The sequence below is a fragment of the Mustela putorius genome, unplaced genomic scaffold (genome assembly GCF_011764305.1).
Source record: "Mustela putorius furo isolate JIRA1106 unplaced genomic scaffold, ASM1176430v1.1 tig00000827_pilon_pilon_pilon, whole genome shotgun sequence".
Lineage (NCBI taxonomy): Eukaryota > Metazoa > Chordata > Mammalia > Carnivora > Mustelidae > Mustela > Mustela putorius.
In genome coordinates, this window is record NW_025421489.1 from 8629277 (window position 1) to 8653748 (window position 24472).

A 24472-nucleotide genomic window follows, 5' to 3' on the forward strand; every position below is an offset into this window, starting at 1 on the left:
GAGATTGGGAGGCTGCCATCTTCATTCCCATCCTTCACAGCCATATAGAAAGCATTTAGGGAACAAAAGGTACCAAGAATGAACCTGAGCAGATTGCTTAGCCTGTCCCTTGGCAAGGGTGGTGCAATTCCACTTCTGGAAAGATATTTGAGAATCACTGCAATAGGCCCCTCCCACAGAAGATCAGAAGACAAAGTTCAATAACCAACAAGAACTACGGAACTCCAGAGCTAGGGAAAAGCAACACATAGAATTCATGGGAAAACCACCTTCGTGATCATGGTATCTCCCCTGCCAGGTAAGTATCTTTTTTTTTTTTTTTACTGCTTAATCATCACAGAACTTTATTTGTGTAATTTCTTTAATGCCACAGATAAAACATGCTTCAGCGTGTAAATGTAACACTCTTAATGGTATCAGAAAATGTTTAAGCATTAGTATCTGTGTGTTAAAATTTATACTCATCTGGTAGTTTCTTTGGAAAATTCTTTTTTCCTCAGGGGAGGGAGGAAATCTGTAGTAGTCAGCAGTTAAAGATACAACACTAGAAGAGGAAAACATTTTTTTAATTGAAACTTTCATTTAATCAAAAGTCTTGCAAAGCTAATTTTTTTTTATTTAATTTTTTTCTTATTCTTTTTTAAAAATTTTTCCTCTTTCCTTTTTTAACTTTTTAACTATTTTATGTTTTTTAAAAAACTCTTCATAAATTTTCATTGTTATAGTCATATTTTATCCCTTCATTGTATTTAAACTTAATTTTTTATACATGGGGTTTTTCTTTGAAATTTTGAGATACAATTTCTTCTAATAGATCGAAATATAACCTATATATAGCACATGGCTTTGTTCTAGTCTCCAGCTGATCACATTCTCTCCCCTTTTTTTCCTCTTCCTTTTTCCAACCAACTTATCAATTCCTTTTTTAGAATCTCTTTTAATTTTCATCTTCACAGTCATATTCTATCCCTTTAGTGTTTACCCTTATTTTTGTGTATATGTATAAGTTTTTCTTACTTTAAAATTCTGGGAGGTAATTTCTTCTGAGACCAGAATACAGACAAAATCAAGTGAGTGGCTCTGTTCTACTCACCAGTCATTCATATATATATATATATATATATTTTTTAAAATTTCTCCGCTTTCTTCTCCCCCCAGTATTGAGTCTCTTCTGATTTGGTTAGCATATATTTTTCTGGGGTCTTAGTCACCCTTTTAGCATTTTATTATCTCATTCATATATTCTTATCTGGATAAAATACAAGGCAGAAAAACTCACCACACCAAAGAAAAACAAGAACTAGAGGCTACCAATGGCTAGGGACATAATCAATATGGACATTGGTAATATGTCAGGACTAGAGTTCAGAATGATGATTATCAAGGTACTAGCAGGGATCCAAAAAGGCATGGAAGATATTAGAGAATCCTTTTCTGGAGAAATAAAACCCCTTTCTGGAGAAATAAAAGAACTAAAATCTAACTAGGTTGAAATTAAAAAAAAAAGCTATTAATCAGGTGCAATAAAAAATGGAGGCTATTACTGTAGGATAAATGAGGCATAACAGAATATTAGCAATATATAAGACCAAACGACAGAATAAACAAGTTGAGAAAAAGAGAGAGAAAAACAACTACTGGACCATGAGGGGAGAATTTGAGAGACAAGTGATACCATAAGACAAAACAGTATTAGAATAAATGGGATCCCAGAAGAAGAGAGAGAGGGGCAGAAGGTATATTGGAGCAAATTATGGCAGAGAACTTCCCTAATATAGCAAAGGACACAAGTATCAAAATCCAGGAGGTACAGAGAGCCCCCTCAAAATCAATAAGAATAGGTCCAAACCCTGTCATCTAATAACAAAACTTACAAGTCTTAGTGACAAAGAGAAAATCCTCTCGGGACAAGATAGCATACAATATAGCATACAATGATAGAAATATTAGATTGGCCACAGATCTATCCACAGAGACCTGGCAGGCCAGAAAGGACTGGCATGATATATTCAGAGCATTAAATGAGAAAAATATACAACCAAGAATACTATATCCAGCTAGGCTGTCACTGAAAATAGAAGCACAGATAAAAAGCTCCCAGGACAAACAAAAATTAAAAGAATTTGCAAACACCAAACCAGCCCTACGGGAAATATTGAAAGGGGACCTCTAAGCAAAGAGAGAGCCTAAAAGTAATAGACCAAAAAGGAACAGAGACAAAATATAGTAACAGTCACCTTACAGGCAATACAATGGCACTAAATTCATAACTTTCAGTAGTTACCCTGAAAGCAAATAGGCTAAATGCCCCCAATCAAAAGACACAGGGTATCAGAATGAATTGGAAAAAAAAAAAAAAAAGAAAAAGAAAAAGAAGACCCATCGATATACTCTCTGCAAGAAACTCATTTTAGAGCCAAAGACACCTCCAGATTTAAAGCTAGGGGTTGGGAAACAATTTACCATGCTAATGGACATCAAAAGAAAGCTGGGGTGGCAATCCTTATATCAGATAAATTAGATTTTAAGCCAAAAACTATAATAAGAGATGAGGAAGGACGCTATATCATACTCAAAGTTTCTGTCCAACAAGAAGATCTGACAATTTTAAATATCTATGCCCCTAACATGGGAGCAGCCAACTATATAAACCACTTAATAACAAAATCAAAGAAACACATCGACCATAACAGAAGTATGAGACTTTAACACTCCCCTCACTGAAATAGACAGATCATCCAAGCAAAAGATCAACAAGGAAATAAAGGCCTTAAATGACACACTGGACCAGATGGACATCACAGATATATTCTGAACATTCCATCCCAAAGCAATAGAATACACATTCTTCTCTAGTGCACATGGAACATTCTCCAGAATAGATCACACCCTGGGTCCCAAATCAGGTCTCAACTGGGACCAAAAGATTGGGATCATTCCTTGCATATTTTCAGACCACAATGCTCTGAAACTAGAACTCGACCACGAGAGAAAAGTTGGAAAGAACTCAAATACATGGAAACTAAAGAGCATCTTACTAAAGAATGAATGGCTCAATTAGGAAATTAAAGAAGAATTTTAAAAAATTCATGGAAACAAATAAAAATGAATACACAATTGTTCAAAATCTTTGGGACACAGCAAGTGTGGTCATGAGAGGAAAGTATATAGTGATATAAGCCTTTCTCAAGAAACAAGAAAGGTCTCAAGTACACAACGTAACCCTACACCTAAAGGAGATGGAGAAAAAAACAGCAAAGGAATCCTAAACCCAGCAGGAGAAGAGAAATAATAAAGATCAGAGCAGAAATCAATGAAATAGAAACCAAAAGAATAGTAGAACAAATCAACAAAACTAAGAGCTGGTTCTTTGAAAGAATTAATAAGATTGATAAACCCATGGCCAGACTGATCAAAAAAAAAAAAAAAAAGAGAGAGAGAGAGAGTGAAAAGGGACCCAAATTAATAAAATCATGAATGAAAGAAGAGAGATGACAACCAACACCAAAGAAATACAATTATAAGAACATATTATAAGCGACTATATACCAGCAAATTTGAAAATCTGGAAGAAATGGATGCATTCCTAAAGACATATAAACTACCAAAACTGAACTAGGAAGAAATAGAAAGCCTAAACAGACCCACAACCAGTAAGGAGACTGAGGCAGTCATCAAAAACCTCCCAAAAAACAAGAGCCCAGGGCCAGATAGCTTCCCAGGGGAATTCTACAAAACATTTAAAGAAGAATTTATACCTATTCTCCTGAAACTGTTCCAAAAAATAGAAAAGGAAGGAAAACTTCCAAACTCATTTTATGAGGCCAGCATTACCTTGATCCCAAAACCAGACAAAGATACCATCAAAAAAGAGAACTACAGACCAATATCCTTAATGAATACAGATGCAAAACTTCTCATCAAATACTACCCAATAGGATCCAACAGTACATTAAAAGGATTATACACCATGACCAAGTGGGATTTATTCCTGGGCTTCAAGTTTGGATCAACATCTGCAAATCAATCAATGTGATATAATACATTAATAAAAGAAAGAACAAGAACCCTATGATACTCTCAATAGATGCTGAAAAAGCATTTGACAAAGTACAGCATCCCTTCCTGATCAAAACTCTTTAAAGTGTAGGGATAGAGAGTACATACCTCAATATCACCAAAGCCATTTATGAAAAACCCACAATGAATATCATTTTCAATGAAGAAAAATAGAGCTTTTCCCCTCAGGTCAAGAAGACAGCAGGGCTGTCCACTATCACCACTGCTGTTCAACATAGTACTAGAAGTTCTAGTCTCAGTAATCAGACAACAAAGAGAAATAAAATGCATCTGGATTGGCAAAGAAGAGGTTAAACTCTCACTTTCTGAAGATGATATGAAAATCCAAAAGACTACACTCCAAATCTGCTAGAACTTGTACAGGAATTCAGTAAAGTGTCATGATACAAAATCAATGCACAGAAATTAGTTGTATCTCTATACACCAACAGCAAGACAGAAGAAAGAGAAATTAAGGAGTTGATTCCATTTACAACTACCCCCAAAACCATAAGATACTTAGGAGTAAACCTAACCAAAGAGGCAAAGAATCTGTACTCAGAAAACTATAAAGTACTCATGAAAGAAATTGAGGAAGACACAAAGAAATGGAAAAATGTTCCATGCTCCTGGACTGGAAGAACAAATATTGTGAAAATGTCTATGCTACCTAAAGCAATCTATACATTTAATGTAATCCTTATCAAAATACCAGCAATTTTTTTTCAAAGAAATGGAACAAATAATCCTATAATTTATATGGAACCAGAAAAGGCCCCAAATAGCCAGAAAAATGTTGAAAAAGAAAACCAAAGTTGGTGGCCTCACAATTCCAGACTGGAAGCTTTATTACAAAGCTGTAATCATCAAGACAGTATGGTACTGGCACAGAAACAGACACATAGATCAATGGAACAGAATAGAGGGCCTAGAAATAGACCCTCAATCCTATGGTCAATGAATCTTTGACAAAGAAGGAAAGAATGTCTAATGGAAAAAAGATAGTCTCTTCAACAAATGGTGTTGGGAAAATTGGACAGCCACACGCAGAAGAAAGAAACTGGACCATATCCCTTATACCACACACAAAAATAGACTCAAAATGGATGAAAGACCTCAATGTGAGAATGGGAGTCATTAAAATTCATTGAGTTTTTTGAATTCATTGAAGATAACACAGCCAGAAACCTCTTCAACCTCAGCCACAGCAACTTCTTCCTAGAAACATGTCCAAAGGCAAGGGAAGCAAGGGCAAAAATGAACTATTGGGACTTCATCAAGACTAAAAGCTTTTGCACAGTGAAGGAAACAGTCAACAAAATCAGAAGACAACTGACAGAATGGGAGAAGATATTTGCAAAAGACATATCAGATAAAGGGCAAGTATCCAAAATCTATAAAGAACTTAGCAAACTCAACACCCAAAGAACAAATAATCCAATCAAAAAATGGGCAGAAGACATGAACAGACATTTCTGCAAAGAAGATATCCAGATGGCCAGCAGACATGTGAAAAAGTACTCCACATCACTCACCATCAGGGAAATACAAATCAAAACTACAATGAGATTCCACCTCACACCAGTCAGAATGGCTAAAATTAACAAGTCAGGGAATGACAGCTGTTGGTGAATATGTGGAGAAAGGGGAACCCTCCTACACTGTTGGTGGGAATGTAAGCTGGTGGAGCTACTCTGAAAATAGCATAGAAGTTCCTCAAAAAGTTGAAAATAGAGCTACCCTACATTCCCCCAATCACACCACTGGTTATTTACTGTAAAAATACAAATGTAGTGATCTAAAGGGGCATGTGCACCCGAATGTTTATAGCAGCAAAGTCCACAATAGCCAAACTATGGAAAGAACCTAGATGTCCGTCAACAGATGAACGGATAAAGAATAGGTGGTATGTATATACAGTGAAATACTATGCAGCCATCAAAAAGTGAAATCTTGCCATTTGCAATGACATGGATGGAACTAGAGGGTATTATGTTGAGTGAAATAAGTCAATCAGAGAAAGACAATTATCATATGATCTCACTGATATAAGGAATTTGAGAGGCAGTGCACAGGTTGTGGGGGGTAGGGAAGGAAAATATGAAACAAGATGGGATCGAGAGGGAGACAAACCATAAGAGACTCTTAATCTCACAAAACAAACTGAGGGTTGCTGGGGGGTAGGGATAGTGTAGTTTGGTTATGGGCATATGGGGTAGGGATAGTGTGGTTGGGTTATGTGCTATGGTGAGTTCTGTGAAATGTATAAGCCTGATGATTTAAAGACTTGTACCCCTGGGGCAAATAATACATTATGTATTAATAAAAATAATTTTAAAAAATTAAAATTCATTTCATTTTTAATGAATACAATTTAATGAATAAAACTCATTTCATTTTTAATATCTTGTCAAGGACAAAGAAATGCGCCAGACAAACATTCTGAGTCCATTCCTAGCATCCTGTTTTATCTTGGAGCTCAAAAAAGCTGCCAGTCATGAATGTAGCCAGAGTGGATAGTTCACATGATTTTTACTTAAAATTAAATATTTTACTGTTATGATTATAAGGAAACTCTACCAAGGTTCTTGCATCATTTGGCATACCCTTTCATCACTCTTGGCAATATTATGCGACCCCTGGCTCAGGACCATGTACCAAGTAGAAAAGTGTTCCTTAGTACTTATAGCAGGTCATAAAAATCTCTCCGTTGGCTCTATATCCATAATATCATCAATAAATGGGTCAAGTCCCTATTTTTGCCCCATCACCACAAGGTCTGAGCTCTCTTACTACATGTAAGATGAAATGGGTGTTTAGAACATACCTGAACAAATTTATTCATAAAAAAGCATCAGTCTTTCTTTTAGGCACAACTCATTTAGTAGGAATGACTTAGTAGTTAAATTCATGAAAAGCATTCTTACCTGAGAGGTGGAGAGTGTTTGTACTATTCAAAAAACTGAAAATATATTCTGTAAAATAGTCTGGGGAAGGCAAGTTTCTTTGCCCCAGACAAACACCTTGGAGGGACAGAGCGATGATTGTCGCTGCTAACTGAGGAAGTGTATTTTCATCAGCACCATCACTGCTCAATATTCCAGATTTTTCCTGCAGCATTTTGGTTTCCATACACTGAAATCAGATACATAGTAAAAAGAAAAGTTTGAACTTCTGAAGTTTCATTGATTAAAATATCTCTAGGATTTCCCCAAAAGACAAGAAACAGTTCTTTACCTTACAGAGGTCTGAACTGTTTGTAGGAACATGACTACCCTCATTCTCTAGTCTTGAAATTCTGCTTGGAAACTTGTTTCTTTTATTCACCCTGACACTGGATTTTTTAACACCCATCCTACTGGTCCTTATTTACTTAACCTTTCTCATTATTCCTTCAGAGATGGGTTTTCTCCAAGAAGATCCCTTATTCTTACTGTTCATACCCTTCCAGTTGGAGAACTGTTTCTCTCCAGCTTCAAGTAGAGTCTGCAGTGTAACGACTTTCAAATATATATTCCTGACCTTGACTTCATACTGGCTCTGTTGCATTGTGTCATCATAAGAAACTTTTCTTTTCACCCTTGCCTTTAGTTTCAAGTTCAACGTGTGGTAAGTGCAAATCAAAGTTAGCACAGTATGTTTTTGAACTTCCATTGAACCTAGGATCTTTTCCATGTGTACATCAATTTTCTTCAATGAAATTATGAGTCTTTGAAAGGTGAGACTCTTGCCTTGCATTCCACTGGAATATCAATTCACTCATTTAAACATTTATTGAGTGCCTATTGTGTGCCAGACACTGTGCTAAGTCCATTACATTATTCTCTCTTTTCATTCTCCCAGAGCTCTGTGCAGTGGATACTCTTTACACAGATCACTGGGCTGATAAGTGAGTCCCAGTGTACACCCAGATAGGACTCTGTAGCCCAAGCTCTTAAATACTCTTCCTCTTAAATGTAGAAATAAATGGAAACACAGATGGTGATGGGACTTTCATATCATTAAAGTGAGTTCCATAGCATAGTGCTTGGGATAGACAGGTAAGGCTTTAATATTATCTCTGTTATTTGTAACTGAGTGACCTTGAGCAAAATGATTAACTTTGCCAACCTTCATACTCTTTATTGATAAAAAAGGACTAGACTAATGCATGAAAAATTCTTAATATAGTAGTTGGTACATAGGACACAATCAGCTAGTCTTCGCTACTATTATTGTGAGACCCAGTGTCTAGCTGTGCATCGGATAGAGTAAGCTGAAGAAGGTGACAAGAATCTTATACTCAGTGCTATGAAAACTTTTCCCCTAAAGGCTCCAGGGAAGACATTAATATTATAAACAAAAGAGTAATACAGTAAGGTATGTTATAGAAATGTCGCTCTGGTGGTAAAGTAGTGAATAAATTGCCAGGGCTAGAATTAAAGAGCAGGAGTAAAGTTAAGAAGTTATTGATTAACCCAAGGTATTTCTTGACCTCAGATGGTAGCACTAGAGATAGAAAAATGGCTATATTTGAGGAATATTACAAAGGATTTGGAAGAAAATGTGAAAGAGTCCGAAGAGTTAAAAATGGCTCAGGTTTCTGGGTTTGTCAAATGTAGGACGGTAATACTATCCACTATTCCCTCATCGAAGAGTCAGGGCTAGTAGAGAAGTCTGTACAGATCCCTGTTTATTCATCATGGAAACAGCCAACAGTAGAAAGAACAGAGAGAGGTGGGAGCAACAGATTGAGTCAAGGAGATCAACAGTAGTTGGACAAAAGAGAATGAGGGACTGGAGGGATATTAACATTCTGGGCCACTAGGGAGGGTGGCTATATTAGGGTCCTCCAGTGCAGAGCTCTTTGTTGATGACCTGGTGAAGGCCCACCTAGAGCACCTGTTAGTGGCTTCACCTATGGAGGCCCAATCCTGTGTAGATCAAGACCTACCTGTTGGTAATGGTGGGCCTGGTCTACCAGCACCTTCCGTGACCTCACACTCTCTAATTGGAGACAGTGGCATCCTCCAGTGAGAGGCCAACTGGCCTCCTGTAAAAGTCTGGGTTGACTTGACTAAGGATTCCTAAGGGAATTCCAGCCCAAGTGAATGGGTTAAAGGATGGCATTGCCATCCTCAAGGAGACAAAAGCTCTAAGGCCTAACGATCTGCTCTAGGAATGTTTAATCTCACATACACTTGGAAGCCCAGGAATTTGCAGTATGTGTTGGATAACCAGAAATCTGCGTTGAACATATACACACCATCTGCTTTTAAGAGCAGGGTTTTCATTCCCACTTTATCTGCCTCAAAAGGCAGTAACAGATGGGGTGACTAAACTCCTAGTGGCTAATTTGAACTGATCTCATATCATATAGATGTTGCACCGAAGAAATTATATGTGGGCCTATTTCCTTATTTAAGCAGAAACTGAATTCCAGAAAGGAACCCATTTTCTCAATTGGAAGTGGAAACAAAAATATGGCCCTATTTTGAGATTCGTGAGATGAGAGTCACCAGAGTGACGCCCACACAGTCTTTAAGAAGCAGTCTTTCCATCTGTGTGCCAATCACACGAGAAATTAAACATTTTTACCACAAACTGGAGGATATGTTTGCTGGTCGTTAGGCCACAGCATGATTGCACAGAAACCTCTGGGCTCCCAGGAGCCAGAAAGGAGTTCCAAAATCAAATATACCTACATACGTCCCTGTAGACTGAATGACGGTGTCCCCCTCATCCAAATTCATATGTTGAAATCCTACCGCCTACTGTGACGGTATTAGGAGGTGGGGCCTTTGGGAGTTGACTGGGTCATGAGAGTGAAGCCATCATGAATGGGATTAGTGCCCTTATAAGAGAGACCCCAGAGGGCTTCTCTACTCCCTCCACCATGGGAGGAGATGGTATCTTTTGAACCAGGATGGGGACTCTCGCTCAACTCCAGAACTGTGAGAAATAAATTTCTATTGTGTAGAAGCTACCCAGTCTATTATATTTTTGTTACGGCAGCTCAAAGACACATGTCAATGAAAAATTCAAGAGGAAAAAAAAAAATGATTCACAACTCTCTTCAAACTGCACAGGCGGTTGCACAATTCTTTAAGAAAATGTGGCTTAAATTTTTTTTTCTTTTTTTAATATTCAGAGCACTTTATCCACTCAGACTTCCCACTGCAAAGCTGATAAAGGTAATTGAAAGGCCACCTTTTGCTGGAACAGTAATGAAGGCCAGAAGGGACCAAGAGCCTGGTTCCTCACAGTGGGAGCCCTGAGAGGAGAAAACCACTTCCAGAGACCCCTTGAACAGAAGCAGCAGGAATCAAAAGCTGCAGAAGAGATATGGTCTGGGCTGACGGTCATGAATAATGCTTTTTGCAAGCTGTTTCTCTGGTGAGGTAACTAATGATAAATTCCTCTCCCTCAAATGGTTCCGCCTTTTTTTTTTCCCCTGGCCAGAAGGCAAGGCAAATAGGCACGGTGCCCTCCCTGACGTGGGTCAGTCCTTGGAGACTGATCAGGAACTGTGAATCACTCGCTTTCATGTGCAGGAGAAGAGCGCTGCCCCGTCACCTGGCTTTCCTGCCCACCCACCTTCTGGCTAGAACTCATTTTACAATCATTACTCATCCCATCTCCCCCTTTTATACTCAGAATTTTAAATGACATCACTTAACATCCCATAACTGAAAGCCACAAAGCCTTCTCTAAAGAGTCCCTGACTGTCCTAGGGATAAATAAGTGACAGGCAATAAGGCTCAGGGACTGTATCTCAGGAGCAAAGCCAGCTGACACCTTGGCCCTTCTTACCTGGCTTCGAGAAGTGTCAAAGTACTGCCTGGTGAATGCCAAGATATCTTCTGTCTCGTTCTGTGAAAGGAAATAGGAGTCTTCGTCCTGCCTGAGGCTGAGGAGGCTGTGTAGGTAAAATTTATACTCTCGATTACTCATGTTGAGCTTGGAAGAACAGATCTCTTCCTGATGAATAATGTAATACAGGAGGAGAAGGGAAACTCTCTGGACCACTTCCTCTCGGAGCTGCTCCTCAAAATCTCCCCCAGCTATTAGTAACAGGGCATCTGGTTCGAAGCACTGTTTCAAAAACACAAAATAAAACACAAGTAGACACAAGGCTTAGTGAAGAGTCCTAGAACACTAACGACCACCCCTTATTATTTTATGAACAGTAAGGAAAGGTGGGCAGCCCCAATAGTCAGCTTCAAATAAGATAATCCAGGTTGGACTTTCATACGTCAGGGATGCCCTCTTGGGGAGCCCTTACTCCCGGAGAGGAGTTCTTCTATCTCCAGTTCTCCATATGTTGCCTGGAGTAAAAGCAGTTGACTCTTTGGCTTTTAAAGGAATGTCCCCATCACACTTAGAATGAAATCCACGCTCTACACGACTTTCTCATCCGTCTGGCTCTTGCCTACCTCCCAGCCTTCTCTTCCCTTAACCTCTTCCCACCTCTCGTTCACTTTCTGCCCCTGATGTGATTTTCCATCAGTCCCACCAAGCTCCTTCCCACCACGCATCAGGTCTTCTTCCCCCTCGTTTCTCAGATCGAGCTTATAGTGACACCCCCTCGGGGATGCTTCAGGAAAGCATAGAATAGGAAAATCTGGTATCCTAGGAGAATTCTTTTTTTTTTTTTTTCCCAAGATTTTATTTATTTATTTGACTATTTGCTCCTCTGGCCTGTGACGGAGTGTTTCTATCTCTGGTGCATGGTCCCATTTGGAGTCTCCAAACCCAGCAGATTCCTGCAGCGTGTTCCTGCATTACTCCTCTGGAGGAGGAAGGAGGGGTTATCTCCGGATCTGCCACAGTGGGGTCCCTGCTTGAAGAACAGTGGCCCAACTGTGCCTTGGATCTCTAGCATAGGAAATCCCCAACCCTGCCCCACGTTCTCCGGTGTGGCGCTGTTCCATGGAAACAGGACCCAAGCCACAGAGGTGAGCCACATGTCGCTTTAAATTTTCTAGTAGCCACATTTTAGAAAGCGAAATTCACTTTAATAACGTATCTAATACTGTCCCTTTTTGAAACATACATGCAGAGTAAGATTGCTTCGACATGTCATCCAAGTTTTTAAAAATTATTCATGAGCTATTTGACATTCTTTTGGACGGGTTAAGTCTTCAAAATCTGGTGTGCACTTTACACCTCCAAGCAGGTCTCAATTCAGATGAACCACGTATCAAATGCCCAGCAGTCACTTGGGTCTAGTGGCAACCTTAGTATAGAATAGATTTATTTTCTTTGTGGCCCTAGTATTCTAAAATTGCTTTCTCTCCATGTTTATTTTCTCTCTTCCCCTGAGAACAAGTGGTCCATTGGGCCAAGTTTTGTCTGTGCGCAGTTCTATCCTCAGCATCGAGCACAATGCCTGGCTCTTGGGAGGTGTGAAAAGCAATGATGAATGCCATCTGCCTTGCCTTTACCCTACCTAAGAGAATTGCTTAAAAATACTTCCACGATGATTTCTTTGTTTCACACACACAGCCCGACGCCCGGCTCAGCTCCTCTGGGAAGTTCACACGGCAGAAGGTGTTTTGGGTAATGATGGGACGATAAGAAAAAAAAGATACACACAGAGCTGTGGAAGGGAAACTCTCCTGACAAAACAGGAGATGCCTTACTTCAAAGACGGTGAGGCATTCCTAAGAATTCTCTTAGGAGGGGGCGCCTGGGTGGCTCAGTGGGTTAAAGCCTCTGCCTTCAGCTCAGGTCATGATCTCAGGGTCCTGGGATCGAGCCCCGCATCGGGCTCTCTGCTCAGCAGGGGGCCTGCTTCCCTTCCTCTCTCTCTCTCTGCCTGCCTCTCTGCCTACTTGTGACCCCTGTCAAATAAATAAATAAAATCTTGGGGGAAAAAAAAAAAGAATTCTCCTAGGATACCAGAAGCAGCCCATGGCATAGCCTCAGTCTCAGTCAAGGCATGAAGGGATGCCTGTCCTGAGCCCCAGAGGGATTTTTTTTTCCCCACAGCAGGACAGTTTACTAGAATATCTTTTAATTTACTCTCTGAGGTGGAAGCTTCAGGCGTCATAATTCCACGTGTGCTGGGTGTCCCACCAGGGAACATCTGGGACATACCGTCTGAGTCAGGAAGGAACATGTCATCTGTCTCGAAAGCAAAGCATTTGTCTCATTCTTCATGAGCTATACAGATTCCATTCTCACCCCAGCTCAGCGACACTGGGATAAGAACTCAACAAACAGGCTTCCCAACAAGACCAACTCGATGTGGCTATAAAGCTTCACCACTGAAACCAACCCAGCCCTTTTCTGTTTCTTGATTAGCCCACAAGAAAAGTTCATGGGTTGGTAGCTGTTGGCAGAGCTGACACCAAGACTTAGGGAGGCGAATCAGTTGAAACAAAAGTGTAATCGAGCCATGTGTCCAGAACACTGCTAAGCACCTTAGGTATTCAAGCATTCCCCAGTACAAATATCTAACTGGTGGGATGCCTGGGTGGCTCAGTCAGTTAAGCATCTGCCTTTGGCTCAGGTCATGATCCCACGGTCCTGGAACTGAGCCCCATATCAGGCTACCTGCTAAGTGGGGTGTCTACTTCTTCCTCTGCCTGCTGCTCCCCCTGCTTGTGCTCTGTGTCTGTCAAATAAATAAAGTCTTGGAAAAAAAAAAACCTAAATCTAATTGGTTCTGGAAAAAAAAAATGTGATCATCTGTTTTTTGATGGTGAGAATATGATTCCATTATTTTAAATGGAAAAAACAAAATGTCCCCAGCCTATTTGATAACCCACCAAATATTTCTGCATAATGTTAAGCACTGAGAATACCAATTACCCAATTAACTCACAGTGAATAATGGGTACATTATTATATGGGTAATGGGTAATAATGGGTACATTTCTGTGCAGTATGCAAGGGCAACGCACAGAATCCAGCATGAGTTATGTCTTCCTTCTACAAGGAAGGTATAACTATAGCATATGTGAGAACCAAGTTTAAGAAAGTCTAAGCAACGTACCTAAGGTCACAGAGCTAATACTGCCCAATCTTAACTCCCCCTCCGCCACGGATAGGCTTTATTCTTTTATTCCTTTGTTTTGTGCCATGAAGAACATAAGCTGTAGACCCAACTATGTACTTAATGTGCAGCCTTTTGACCAGAAATTTACTCTCCCTCCTGTTTGATAGAAAAAAAGGTCAATTAGGAGACCAACAGACTGGTGGTTCAGTGGGTTAAGCATCTGTCTTTGGCTCAGATCATGATTCTGAGGTTCTGGGATCGAATCCCATGTACGGCTTCCTGCTCAGTGGGGGGCCCTCTGTTCTCCCTCTCCCTCTGTCCCTTCCCCTGCTTGTGTTCTCTTTCTCTCTCTCTTTCTCAAATAAATAAATAAAATCTTAAAAAAAAAAAAAAAGGATACCAAGGGATGGATAAGGCTCGAATGTAAATCAGTAAGGACATAGCTCCACAAGAAGAATGAATGAATTCTTGCTGACAGACTGTCAAGTGCCGTTCAGGTTGTTTGATGAGTCTGGGTATGTCGGACAAAGTGCCAGTGGAACAAAAAATGGCACTTCCACGAGGCCACAGGACCAGGCACACATGGCCAGGGTTTGGTTGACAGCGCATAGCAGAGTACACGGCCACCCTTCATCGCATCCAGGGTGCCTGAGACCCCTCTCCGTGCATGGCTCCTCCTCAATGTACTCTAGGATGGGAAGAGGAGGGATAGGGCACCTGGGTGCCTCAGTGGGTTAAGCCTCTGCCTTCCGCTCGGGTCATGATCTCAGGGTCCTGGGATCGAGCCCTGCATCGGGGTCTCTGCTCAGCAGGGAGCCTGCTTCCCTCCCCCTCTGCCTGCCTCTGCCTACTTGTGATCTCTTCCTCTCTGTGTCAGATAAATAAATAAAACCTAAAAACAAAACAAAACAAAAAAAAAGAAAGAAAGAAAAAACAGAAGAGGAGGGATGTGGCCTGGGGCAGCAGAGATCAGGATGAGATATGGTTTGTGAAAAGCATAGAATGGGGAAGGTAAATTGATTTCTGACTGAAAATGTTTATATAGTAGTGGAACATCTCATTCTGTCTGATGAGAGATTTCCTTCATCTCGAATGAACACAAGTTCTCTAACCTTACTTTAATTTTCTGATGCCTGCTTGAATAAAGCTCAGTGGGGAATCCAGTGACCGTGGACTGACAATATTTTGCCTTTTTATGATATTGGACTTTTAAGAAGTTACCTGCATATGGAAGGCAGTGGCTTGAGGAAAGACTACTCTTGGGCACATCATGAGATCTAACAGACACTGACAGGACAGAAAACTCTATGGGGGTGCGTGGGGGACTGGACTTTCCAATTCATCATCACTAGATATGGTTAAAACTTTTAGCAGTGGCTGGGTTTTGTTTGGGAAATAATGTCTAGTAAAATTTTGCAAATACTTCCACCTCATAGGCAATAAGATCCGTCTAAGGAGCTAACTCGGGTAAAGTGATTCTTTGTTAAAGAAGAAAGGACTCATTCAGGAATAATCCATCGATTTTCCCTTTGATTTCTTGTCAGGTGGAGGCAATCAGGTTTCAAAGGGAAAACAAACAGATTCTGGATTCCTGTAGTCAAATCAGATCACCTTCCCCAGCCGCCTCATTTAGTTTTGTTCGTTGCTGATGCTAGGAAAGCTTCAGTGACAAAAACAAGAGGAAATCTTTCTTCTGCATTAACAGGACAGTTGTCATACCTGTAGATAAACTTAAAAGATTTTAGATGCAAAGGTATTTAAGTTTGACTATTGTTATGGATAAATCCACTGGCCTTTTTCAAGTTCTGAGATTTTTTTAAGGTCTCTTTTGGGGGGGGAGGGGCCTTATAATGGACTCTAAGAGGGAAATTATATTTCTTCTTTTTCCTGCCAAATCAAGAGTTGGAAGAATGTTGGCTGATGGCAGGTACTGGCTTTTTGTGGGTCTATACCAGATTCTGTGAGATTTCTGACTGACAGAGATAAGTCTTCCTGAGATAAGAAAAACCTGTAAGATCAACAAGATAGAGTTTGAGCTGTTCCCTGTTTATCCTGGGACAGAAATGACAAATGGGGGAGGGAGCACTGAATTAAATGCAGGACCTTAAACCTGTGGTTCTCTATCTTGAAGGTGTCTGAGAATCTTCTAGAGATCTTGGATAAAATCCCCAACCCCTGGGATGGAGGGCAGGGAAGTCTGGGGACAGGGCAGGAGGGGGATGCTGAGGATTATCTCATTTCTCACCAGCACCACTCCAGGGTCCCTGGGAAAAGGGGATGGACATGTCCATGGTGTATAGGAAATGCGAGGGGACAAAGAGAGCTTGAGCTCTTGTGCCCCATCTCATGGCCATGTGGTCCTCACACACAGCTCCCTGAGGAGAGAACCAGCACTGGGGTCTTATAGATGAGGGAGCTGAGGTTCAACATGTCCCAACAACTAGAAGGTACCAGAACAACGATTTGGGCCCAGTGCTGGCTGACCCCAGACACCGGGTTCTTATCCCTTCACCATGTCTGGAATCCATGTAGGGTCATGGTTCCCACCACAACTGAAGTGGAATTTATTCACTTAGAGTTACTTAATCCCTCATTAAATTCATTAAAACTCCATTCTAACCTTCTCATTAAAAAATGTTAAAAAGGCCATGATCAGGCAAGACTATCCATTTTCAAAGGCTAAAGCTTGAATGGATTTATTTTTAAATGTGCAGTGTTTTCAGATACTGCAGATTGATTCTCTCTCTCTCTCTCTCTCTCTCTCACACACACACACACACACACACACACACACACACATACACACTCAGTTTTTAGCTAAACAGGAAATAAATTTGGGGACTTTCTTTTCTCCTCACAAATTTAAGACACCTACTTCCCTCTTTTCTCCCCACACATTTAAGGATATGAACTTAACCCCTTGCCCTCTTTTTACCACAGAATTTCTTTCTTTTTTAAGATTTTATTTACCACAGAATTTCTAATACAAATGCTGCCTCTAAATGGACAAAGTCTCTAAAAAGACATAAGAGATTCAAGAACGAGCTGAAGCCCTGTGGTTTGTGCCAAATGTGATTGTTTGAAAAACCAACAGGACACTGTTTCTCCCTGGCTTTTTTATGAATAACAAGGAGAGATTTCATGGGATCCTCACTTATGGGGAGCTCAGGTGAAGTGTAGCTCTCTGAGCAGGTGAAGTGGAAATTCGCCCTTTTCTTTCTTTTTTGTCTCTCTTTCTTTCTTTCTTTCTTTCTTTCTTTCTCTTTTTTAACCTCAGTCTTTTCCACAGAGAGAGAGCTGCAGCAAGAGGGCTATTCAAGACAAGGGTTTCACTTCCTAGGAAAGGAAATAGCTCAAACAGAAGATAAATTGGTCAAATGCTTGGTAACGTCACAGAAAACAAAAAGTGCAAAACAATTTCTCCGCCCCTCAAAAAAACCAGGAGAACAATTTTGCATGTTTACATTCGTCCTAGCTAGACTAATATTCAACCAGCCTTAATAAGGCACTTTATGTCATTAGAGGAGAACATTTCCCTGAAGCAAATTCTCAGAGGACATTAATAAGATATGACTCTGAGTTATTTCCATGGGGAAGTCTTATGTTGCTATATATATAAATTAATGTCATTACAGATGAGTTGCCTATTTTAACACATGTTTTCTCTGGGAGCCTTTGGGAATTTCACTAATTATCAAATTATTTATTGTTTGCACAGAGCAGAGAAAAAATTCTATTAGTAAGACCCCTCTGTCATGAAAAAAAAGAAAGAAAGAAAAACAAACACATACACACACACAAAACAAAAAACAAAACACTTGGCCAGGAAATGTTTCCCCTAGAATGAAGCATGATTGAGAAAGTCTGCCAAACTTTTTTCTTTTCTCTCTCTCTCTCTCTCTTTTTTTTTTTTTTTTTTGGCTGGAGGCAGTTATTTGCTTATTTATTTATTTATTTGTAGATTCATTCTGGGGAAAAAAAGATCTCGTCAATCAGGAAAGGGATGGTGAATGGTGTTTTTGTTTGTTCTTGTTTGCTATCCTCTGACAATATGGGCTCCTAACTCTGTGGGTCCCCCCTCCTTGATGGAGACTTTCTGGTTTTACGTTAAATGCTGACTTTACATTAAGGTGGATTTTACATGAAAGCAGCCTGCGGAGGATATTTTTAAAAATTCCATTCTAGGCAAGTTAAGTCTCTTCCATGGAGGGAGGAAAAAGCCCCAGCATGGTTTTTGGGGAAAGCTGCCCAGACAGCGCTGAGGAGTGGACAGGGTTTGAGGGTCGCCGGGCAGACCAAGAGAAACCTGGGAGCCCAGCCCCTCGAGCCACAGGCTTCATTTTAGCTCCATCTACAGCACTTCTCTTCCCTAGGTTAGATGTGTCATTAAAAAAAAAAAAATTACTTATTTTAGGGAGAAAGACAGAATGAGCAGAAGGGGCAGAGGAAGAAGGAATCTCAAGCAAACTCTGCACTTCAGCATCAAGCCTGACATGGGGCTCGATCCCATGACCCTGAGATCAAGACCTGAGCTGAAACCAAGAAACCAAGACTCAACCGACTGCCTCACGTGGGCGCCAGTCAGATGTGTCCTTTTTGAGAGGAGATTATCCAATTCACGAGCGACCCACCATGCAACATTCTAGAAAACACCAATCAAATCCCAGGATGAAGTACTTCAAAAATTCAATGTTAGAAAAATATCTTATCATTATCATCCTGCTCCCCCAAATGAAGAGCATCTAACCAGGGAAGCACAAGTTCTCCACAACCACAAAAAATAAAATAAAATAAAATAAAATAGTAAATCAGAAAGAAGAGAGAACTAAAAGCTCACACTTGCAGCTAAATACCTCTCCATGAGCTGGAGGGTTGCAGAAAGGCTTCCAGAAACTTTACCGTTTTAATAAATAAAATAAAATTCCCCCTGTTTCGAAGTGCTGTATAGAGGATGCTGAGTGAGTGACTCGCAGTACCCTAGCTGCAGGCGTTATGACACCGCAAGGCGCCACCCCCCCCCACCTTCCCCCAGGTACTGCGTCCTGATTTTCCTTTAGCGAAGTAAAGGGCTGGAGAAGCCACGGCTCTCTTTGGAACACGTCCCCCCGGTACCTGATCCCATACCCTAATGCACTAACCAGACTGCAATCTCCTTGCGTTCGACTTCTCCTCCTCGGGCAGCCAGTTTTCTCCAGCAAGGTTTTGATGAGGCTTCTCGAATGGTTCAGGGGTGGGGGGTCACCAGCAGACAGAGCTCCTAGTACTTCTGTCAGGTGGTCGGAGCTCCAGGGGCTGCCGCTGTCCTGCGTGGAGGGTCTTTCCGTCTCAGTAGAGGGGACAAGGCCGAGGAAAAGGAACACGGGCAGCCCCAATATTGGAAGCTTTGTCCAGAAGCGCATTTCCACCCTTCCTTTACCTGGAGACCCTGTGTGATGGAGTCAGGCGGCTTGCTGTCGGTGTAAACTTGCAATGGGAGGAACTTCTGTGGTAAAGGGAAAAAATAAAGGCTTTAATTATTCCTCCTGCAATGTGTTTGAAAGGATTCATTAATGGGGTGGCTAAGCTGATTTGCAGTGGTCAGCCGGTTCTGAACGGCAGCGGGGGATGAGGGGGTGTGTGGGGGGGTGTGTGTAGGTCATTTATAACTGCAAACAGCAGGCAGTGCTCAGGGCTGTGCACTTAGTTCAAACTGTAGAACAGCCAAGAAGTTCGTGCGATTGCCTCTCTCTAAACTCGACAGAGGAACTGAATTAGGAAGAAGTTTCTCTCTTCACCCTGCAGGAGGTACTAGTCCCAGGACCCAGACAGGAAATACGCTGTTTTTTTTCCCCATCCTAGAGTAGAACTCTCATGGCTGAGGGTCCTCATTGCTCAAGTAAGTAAATAAAAAATAAACAGAAAATACATTTCCATAAATTACCATGTCACACGGAATGGGACGGTTTTTGTTAAGGAAGGAGACTAGAAGAAAACAGTCACTGTTCATTTTTCATTTTTTAGACACTGGTCATTTTTAAGGTTTTAGTTTATTAAAAGTACCAACTAGCAGAAAAAGCCCAGGGTTTCAAGACCTCAAGAGCTGTCATAAATCCACAAACTCAATGGTCACTAAAGGCATGAGGGACAACTTGAGAGCCAATCAGCTTTCTGCAAAAAAATAAATAAATAAATAAATAAATAAATAAATAATAAAGATAATAATCCCTTCACCCGATTGCCTAAGGAATGCAAAATGTGAACAGCATCTCATGTCAGATCTTGGCCCAAAGATGAGGTAATAATGACTGTGGGGTAATAGAGGTGTTATTGGGATAACTTCTATGGGTTAAGAAAACAGAGAGTTTAAGATTCTTAAGTTAGCATTTAAAAAATGACAGAGAATAAGACAAACATTTCTAAATGTGGTGCTTACCGTTAGGAGAAAGATAAATGATTATTTATCTGGAGCTCCATGGCCTTTTAAATCTTGGAGAGTACTTTGTGGTTACAAAGTCCTCTGTTTTTAAAATTCCTTGACTGTGCACTGGGAGCTGGAGAGGATTATTTCAACCCAAAGAGGTTTTCAGTTGCTATGGAGAGGGCTGCTCTGGGGGTAACAATGAAGGTGGATAAAAATGAGAACTTTCTGTCTGGCAGATTTTCAGGAAAATCAAATAAAACTGGCTGGTGAACCCGACTTTTTATATCAGTATTTATGAATGCTCTTAAAAGTCAAAGAAAAACTTAGAATTTCTTACAGTCCCTTGCCTTTTAAGGGACAGATCTAGGTCAAAGGATTTCACCTTGCAGAATGGAAAGGCTTTAGTGTTAGATCAAGATCTTTTTTTTCCCCTTTCCAGTTGATTCTGTAACTGTTTTAGCCATACTCAAGCCAAAGATTTGTTGAAAAGATAAGCTCTATAAAGCCCTTCATTACATAAGGTGCAAGAGGTTTAAAAGATTTAAGGCATTCGAAAATCTGTAAAAAGAGATCTTCAAACAGAAAGAAAAGTATTTGTTGGAGGCATAAAGTTCTTACCTGGGAAGTAAGAGAATGGAAGTCGGGAACTTGAATTAGCCTATACATGTTATGATCCCAGAGTCTGCGGTAGGAGCGATGATGTAAGTATCCCAAGACCCTGTGGAAAACGTTCCAGACAAATTATTAGCGAAGCAACGACTGAGCGAACAAAGTGCTAAATTGTGGAGGAGGTCAGAGAAGGTAAACCCCACGATTTCCAGATGGACAAAGTCCGTGTACGTGGCCCATGGCACATGAAACACCACGTGATGCCGAAGGATGCAGGGAAGGGACGAGGTTCTGAGTTCGGGGCCCGGGTCGGGGTGAGGAGGGTGTGGAGGGAGTGGGGCTTCTTGGCGTGGGGGGCAGAGGAAATGAAGAGAGAAAGACATCGGGGGAATCGGTCTTCTCTGTCACTAACGATGTGAGAACTGGGAGCAACAGCGGGAGACAACCTTAGAGAATGCTGTGACTCTTATGGAAACAGGGGGGCAAAAGCTCCCAGAAATGCCCAGCTTCTCTCCAATGACACACATCACAGAGCAGATGGATTTACCTCAACTGTCAAGGGAAGGGACTTGACCTGTTTCTCCTAAGCCCTCTGGTGAGCTGAGCGGGAGTCAGTGTCCAGGATCATCAGTCCAGGGGCGCCTGGGTGGCTCAGTTTTGGTTGAGCACCTGCCTTTGGCTCAGGTCATGATTCCGGGTCCTGAGATCCAGTCCTGCATCAGACTCCTTGCTCAGAAGGGAGCCTGTTTCTCCCTCTGTCTGCCGCTCCCCCTGCTTGTACTCGGATAAATAAATAAAATCTTAAAAAAACAAAAAGGAGAGAGAGAGAGGAAATCATCAGTCCAGCAGGGAGAGCAGTGAAGAAGGGGTCAGGGCTCCCCCGCTGGGGCCCTGAGTCGGGGCAGAGAAGGGAGTGGACTCAGGGCAGAGGAGCATGGACAAGCTCCTAGCAGCTCAGGCTCCTGGCCTGTGGCCACCCCCACTGGGGGACCATCTCAGCCTTATCTGTCTCAGGCATTGGTGTCTACAGCAAAGTCATCCAAAACATGTTCGCCGGGCCTCCCAGCGTCTGCTACCTTTCAGTACCTCTGCTGACCTTGTTTCTGGAATTAAGCTGGGAGTTCCGCATCCTGCACTAATTAGCAGGTCCTAAAATCTGTGCTCCCTGCCCAAATCTTACCAAGTGACCTGCGGGATACAGAAGAACCCGGTCTTGACTTGCTCTAACCTAGGGTCCCAGGACAGTGGCCCTTCTGAGCCTTTTCCCCATTCCTCTGTGCCGACGTCCACCCCAGGAAGGCCTGTTTTCTTGTCTCAAGCTCTCCAGGGCTACAGATGCCCTCCTAATAGCTTCAGCTGTTCCCACTACCTGTGCCAGTCTCTCCGCTGCCGCACGACTTCCCCACTGGATAAACAACTCCCTCCCAATGTCACATGGCCAAGCCTTCTCTGTTTGTCCCCAGGGATTGCAGCACCCCACAGTCAACCCCCAGCCACGGTCCTGTCCCTGTCCCTGGGGTCACGGCATTCAGGTGGGGCAGGCAGAAGCCCAAGATGTAGTCTCCAAGTCAGGCCAAGCTGCAGAGGGCCAGCAAGAGAAAAGCAGGAGTCATAAAGGAACAGAACATGTAGCAGAACCCAGTGGCTTGACCTTCTGCACCTGACTCCGGGTTGTAGCTTTAACGGCCTGGGTGCAGTCTGCCTGAAACCAACCTTCCTTAAACTTGCTTGTATTTGCAATCCAAACCAACCTCTAGGGGTAATGAGTTTCAGATGTTAGTTAGCCCTCTGCACAAAGAAAGAGCTAATTTACTCCTGATTGATAATCACAAGGCATTTGGCCCCATTTGAGGCCAACACTTACCTGATGCAATACGTCTTGATATACAGACACTTTGCATTCTCACAGGAAGATGTAGCGGACAGGAAGTGGGAGAGAAGGTGGGACTTGACCAGTCTTTCTTTTCTTTCGGTTCTGAGTCTTTGTCTTTCGGTATGGCCTGTGTTTCAAACTTCTTCTTCGGGCCTTATAATATATTTACATGTCTACCCTGCCTTGAACTAAAAAGAATTTAAAAGAGGCCCACCAGGAAACATAAAATAAATGGCAGCAACTTAAGAGACTGACACCAGGGTAAAGCCATCTTGTGGGTCTAGGTCAGGACTGCCCTGTGCAGTTCTGAAGGTTGGGCATTGCACAATTTTAGGGATCATCGTTTACTTCCATAATCATCACAGATTTCTATATTTATTTCAACAATTTTCCAGCAAATTTTGGCTTTGTTTCTGCTGAAGGGATGCATGTGCCCTTCTTCTCCAACATCCTGCCTAGACCCTGTGGGGCCAGCTCTGACAGTAATAGAAGTCTTACCTTTCTGAGCTGCTCTGGGCCCAGTTTCTTCCCATGTGTCCTTTTACATGGTTTTCTTCCTTCTTTTCCAAGACACTAACCTCTCCAAATAATAATAATAATAAATGTTCATTAACACTTTTTAAGTGTCTTCTATGCCTAGGCACTGTGCTAAGTACCTTGTATATTTTCTTACATTATACCAATTGAACCTAATGAACATCTCACTATGCATTCCAGAAATATCCAGTGTCATACAGCTGGTAGGTATCACCAGAAATCCAGGCCCATCCAAATGGAAGTTGGTGCTTATCCTACCAAGCACCCGTCGTCAGTCGTGATGAGTCCCCTTGGTTTTATTTGCAAGTGCAAGTCTTTTTGCAGCACAACATGGGGTGGGTGGGATTCATAATCCGAAGAGAGCTCATCACCAAGGAAATAATCTGCTACATTCTGATTTTTCAATTCTTCTCCAAAGCCTTTCAGTCCAGAAATTCTTAGAGGAAGCGAAAAATGTAAGCAGAACTCAGAGCTTTAAAACAAATATAACCGCGGGCTCCACTCTTGTGTAATACTTCACAGGACTACCTACGAGGCATTTGAAACAAATGCTACGTGTCTTCTAAAGGATTCTTAGAGGAAAAACAGAATATTCCACTGAGAAGGCAGCCCCTATGGGGTAGGGACTATCTTACACTTCTTCTGATTCTGTGACACTATCCACATCACTGTATGAATTACAATTAGATCAGGTCAATCGTTTTTTAACTTAGACTTTTAGGGCATCTTTGATTTGGAAGCTGATAGTAAAAATGACTTAAACAAAACAGACATGTTGTTATGTGCAACTTTCAAACAGTATTTTTCCTCTCTATATAAAAGCCATCTATGGTCACTAATTTTAAAAACCTATAGAAAAATACTTAAGAGTATATTTAAAAAAAGATGCTCTCTGTGTTATATCTGTGTTACCTTTTAGTGTATTTCTTTTTATTATTTTAACCTAATTTGGATTACGTTATGTGCGTCACTTTAAAACTCATCATTTTTTCCTCATTATCTTGTGTCA

The 24472-nt window shown here is 41.4% G+C and overlaps 1 protein-coding gene and 1 non-coding gene across 5 annotated transcripts in view; both read right to left on the bottom strand.

The window, feature by feature from the left end:
• SLC39A12 (solute carrier family 39 member 12) overlaps positions 1-20572 on the bottom strand; it is an 80275-nt gene extending 59703 nt beyond the window's left edge. For 3 of the 4 annotated variants that reach the window (XM_004757583.3, XM_004757582.3, XM_004757581.3), the window contains exons 1-4: positions 20457-20572; positions 19183-19526; positions 10852-11133; positions 6987-7194 (exon numbers count right to left, since the gene is read on the bottom strand). In XM_004757583.3, coding sequence (XP_004757640.1) covers positions 6987-7194; positions 10852-11133; positions 19183-19443 — 751 coding nt within the window. In that variant the 5' untranslated portion in view covers positions 19444-19526; positions 20457-20572. Of the gene's footprint in view, positions 1-6986; positions 7195-10851; positions 11134-19182; positions 19711-20456 lie in introns of those variants that run through there. The other variant, XM_045085021.1, reaches the window with a different exon arrangement.
• On the bottom strand, positions 149-306 carry LOC123393356. Its single transcript, XR_006608118.1, has one exon. It is a non-coding gene; the product is annotated as a U1 spliceosomal RNA (small nuclear RNA).
• Positions 20573-24472: the final 3900 nt, after the last annotated feature.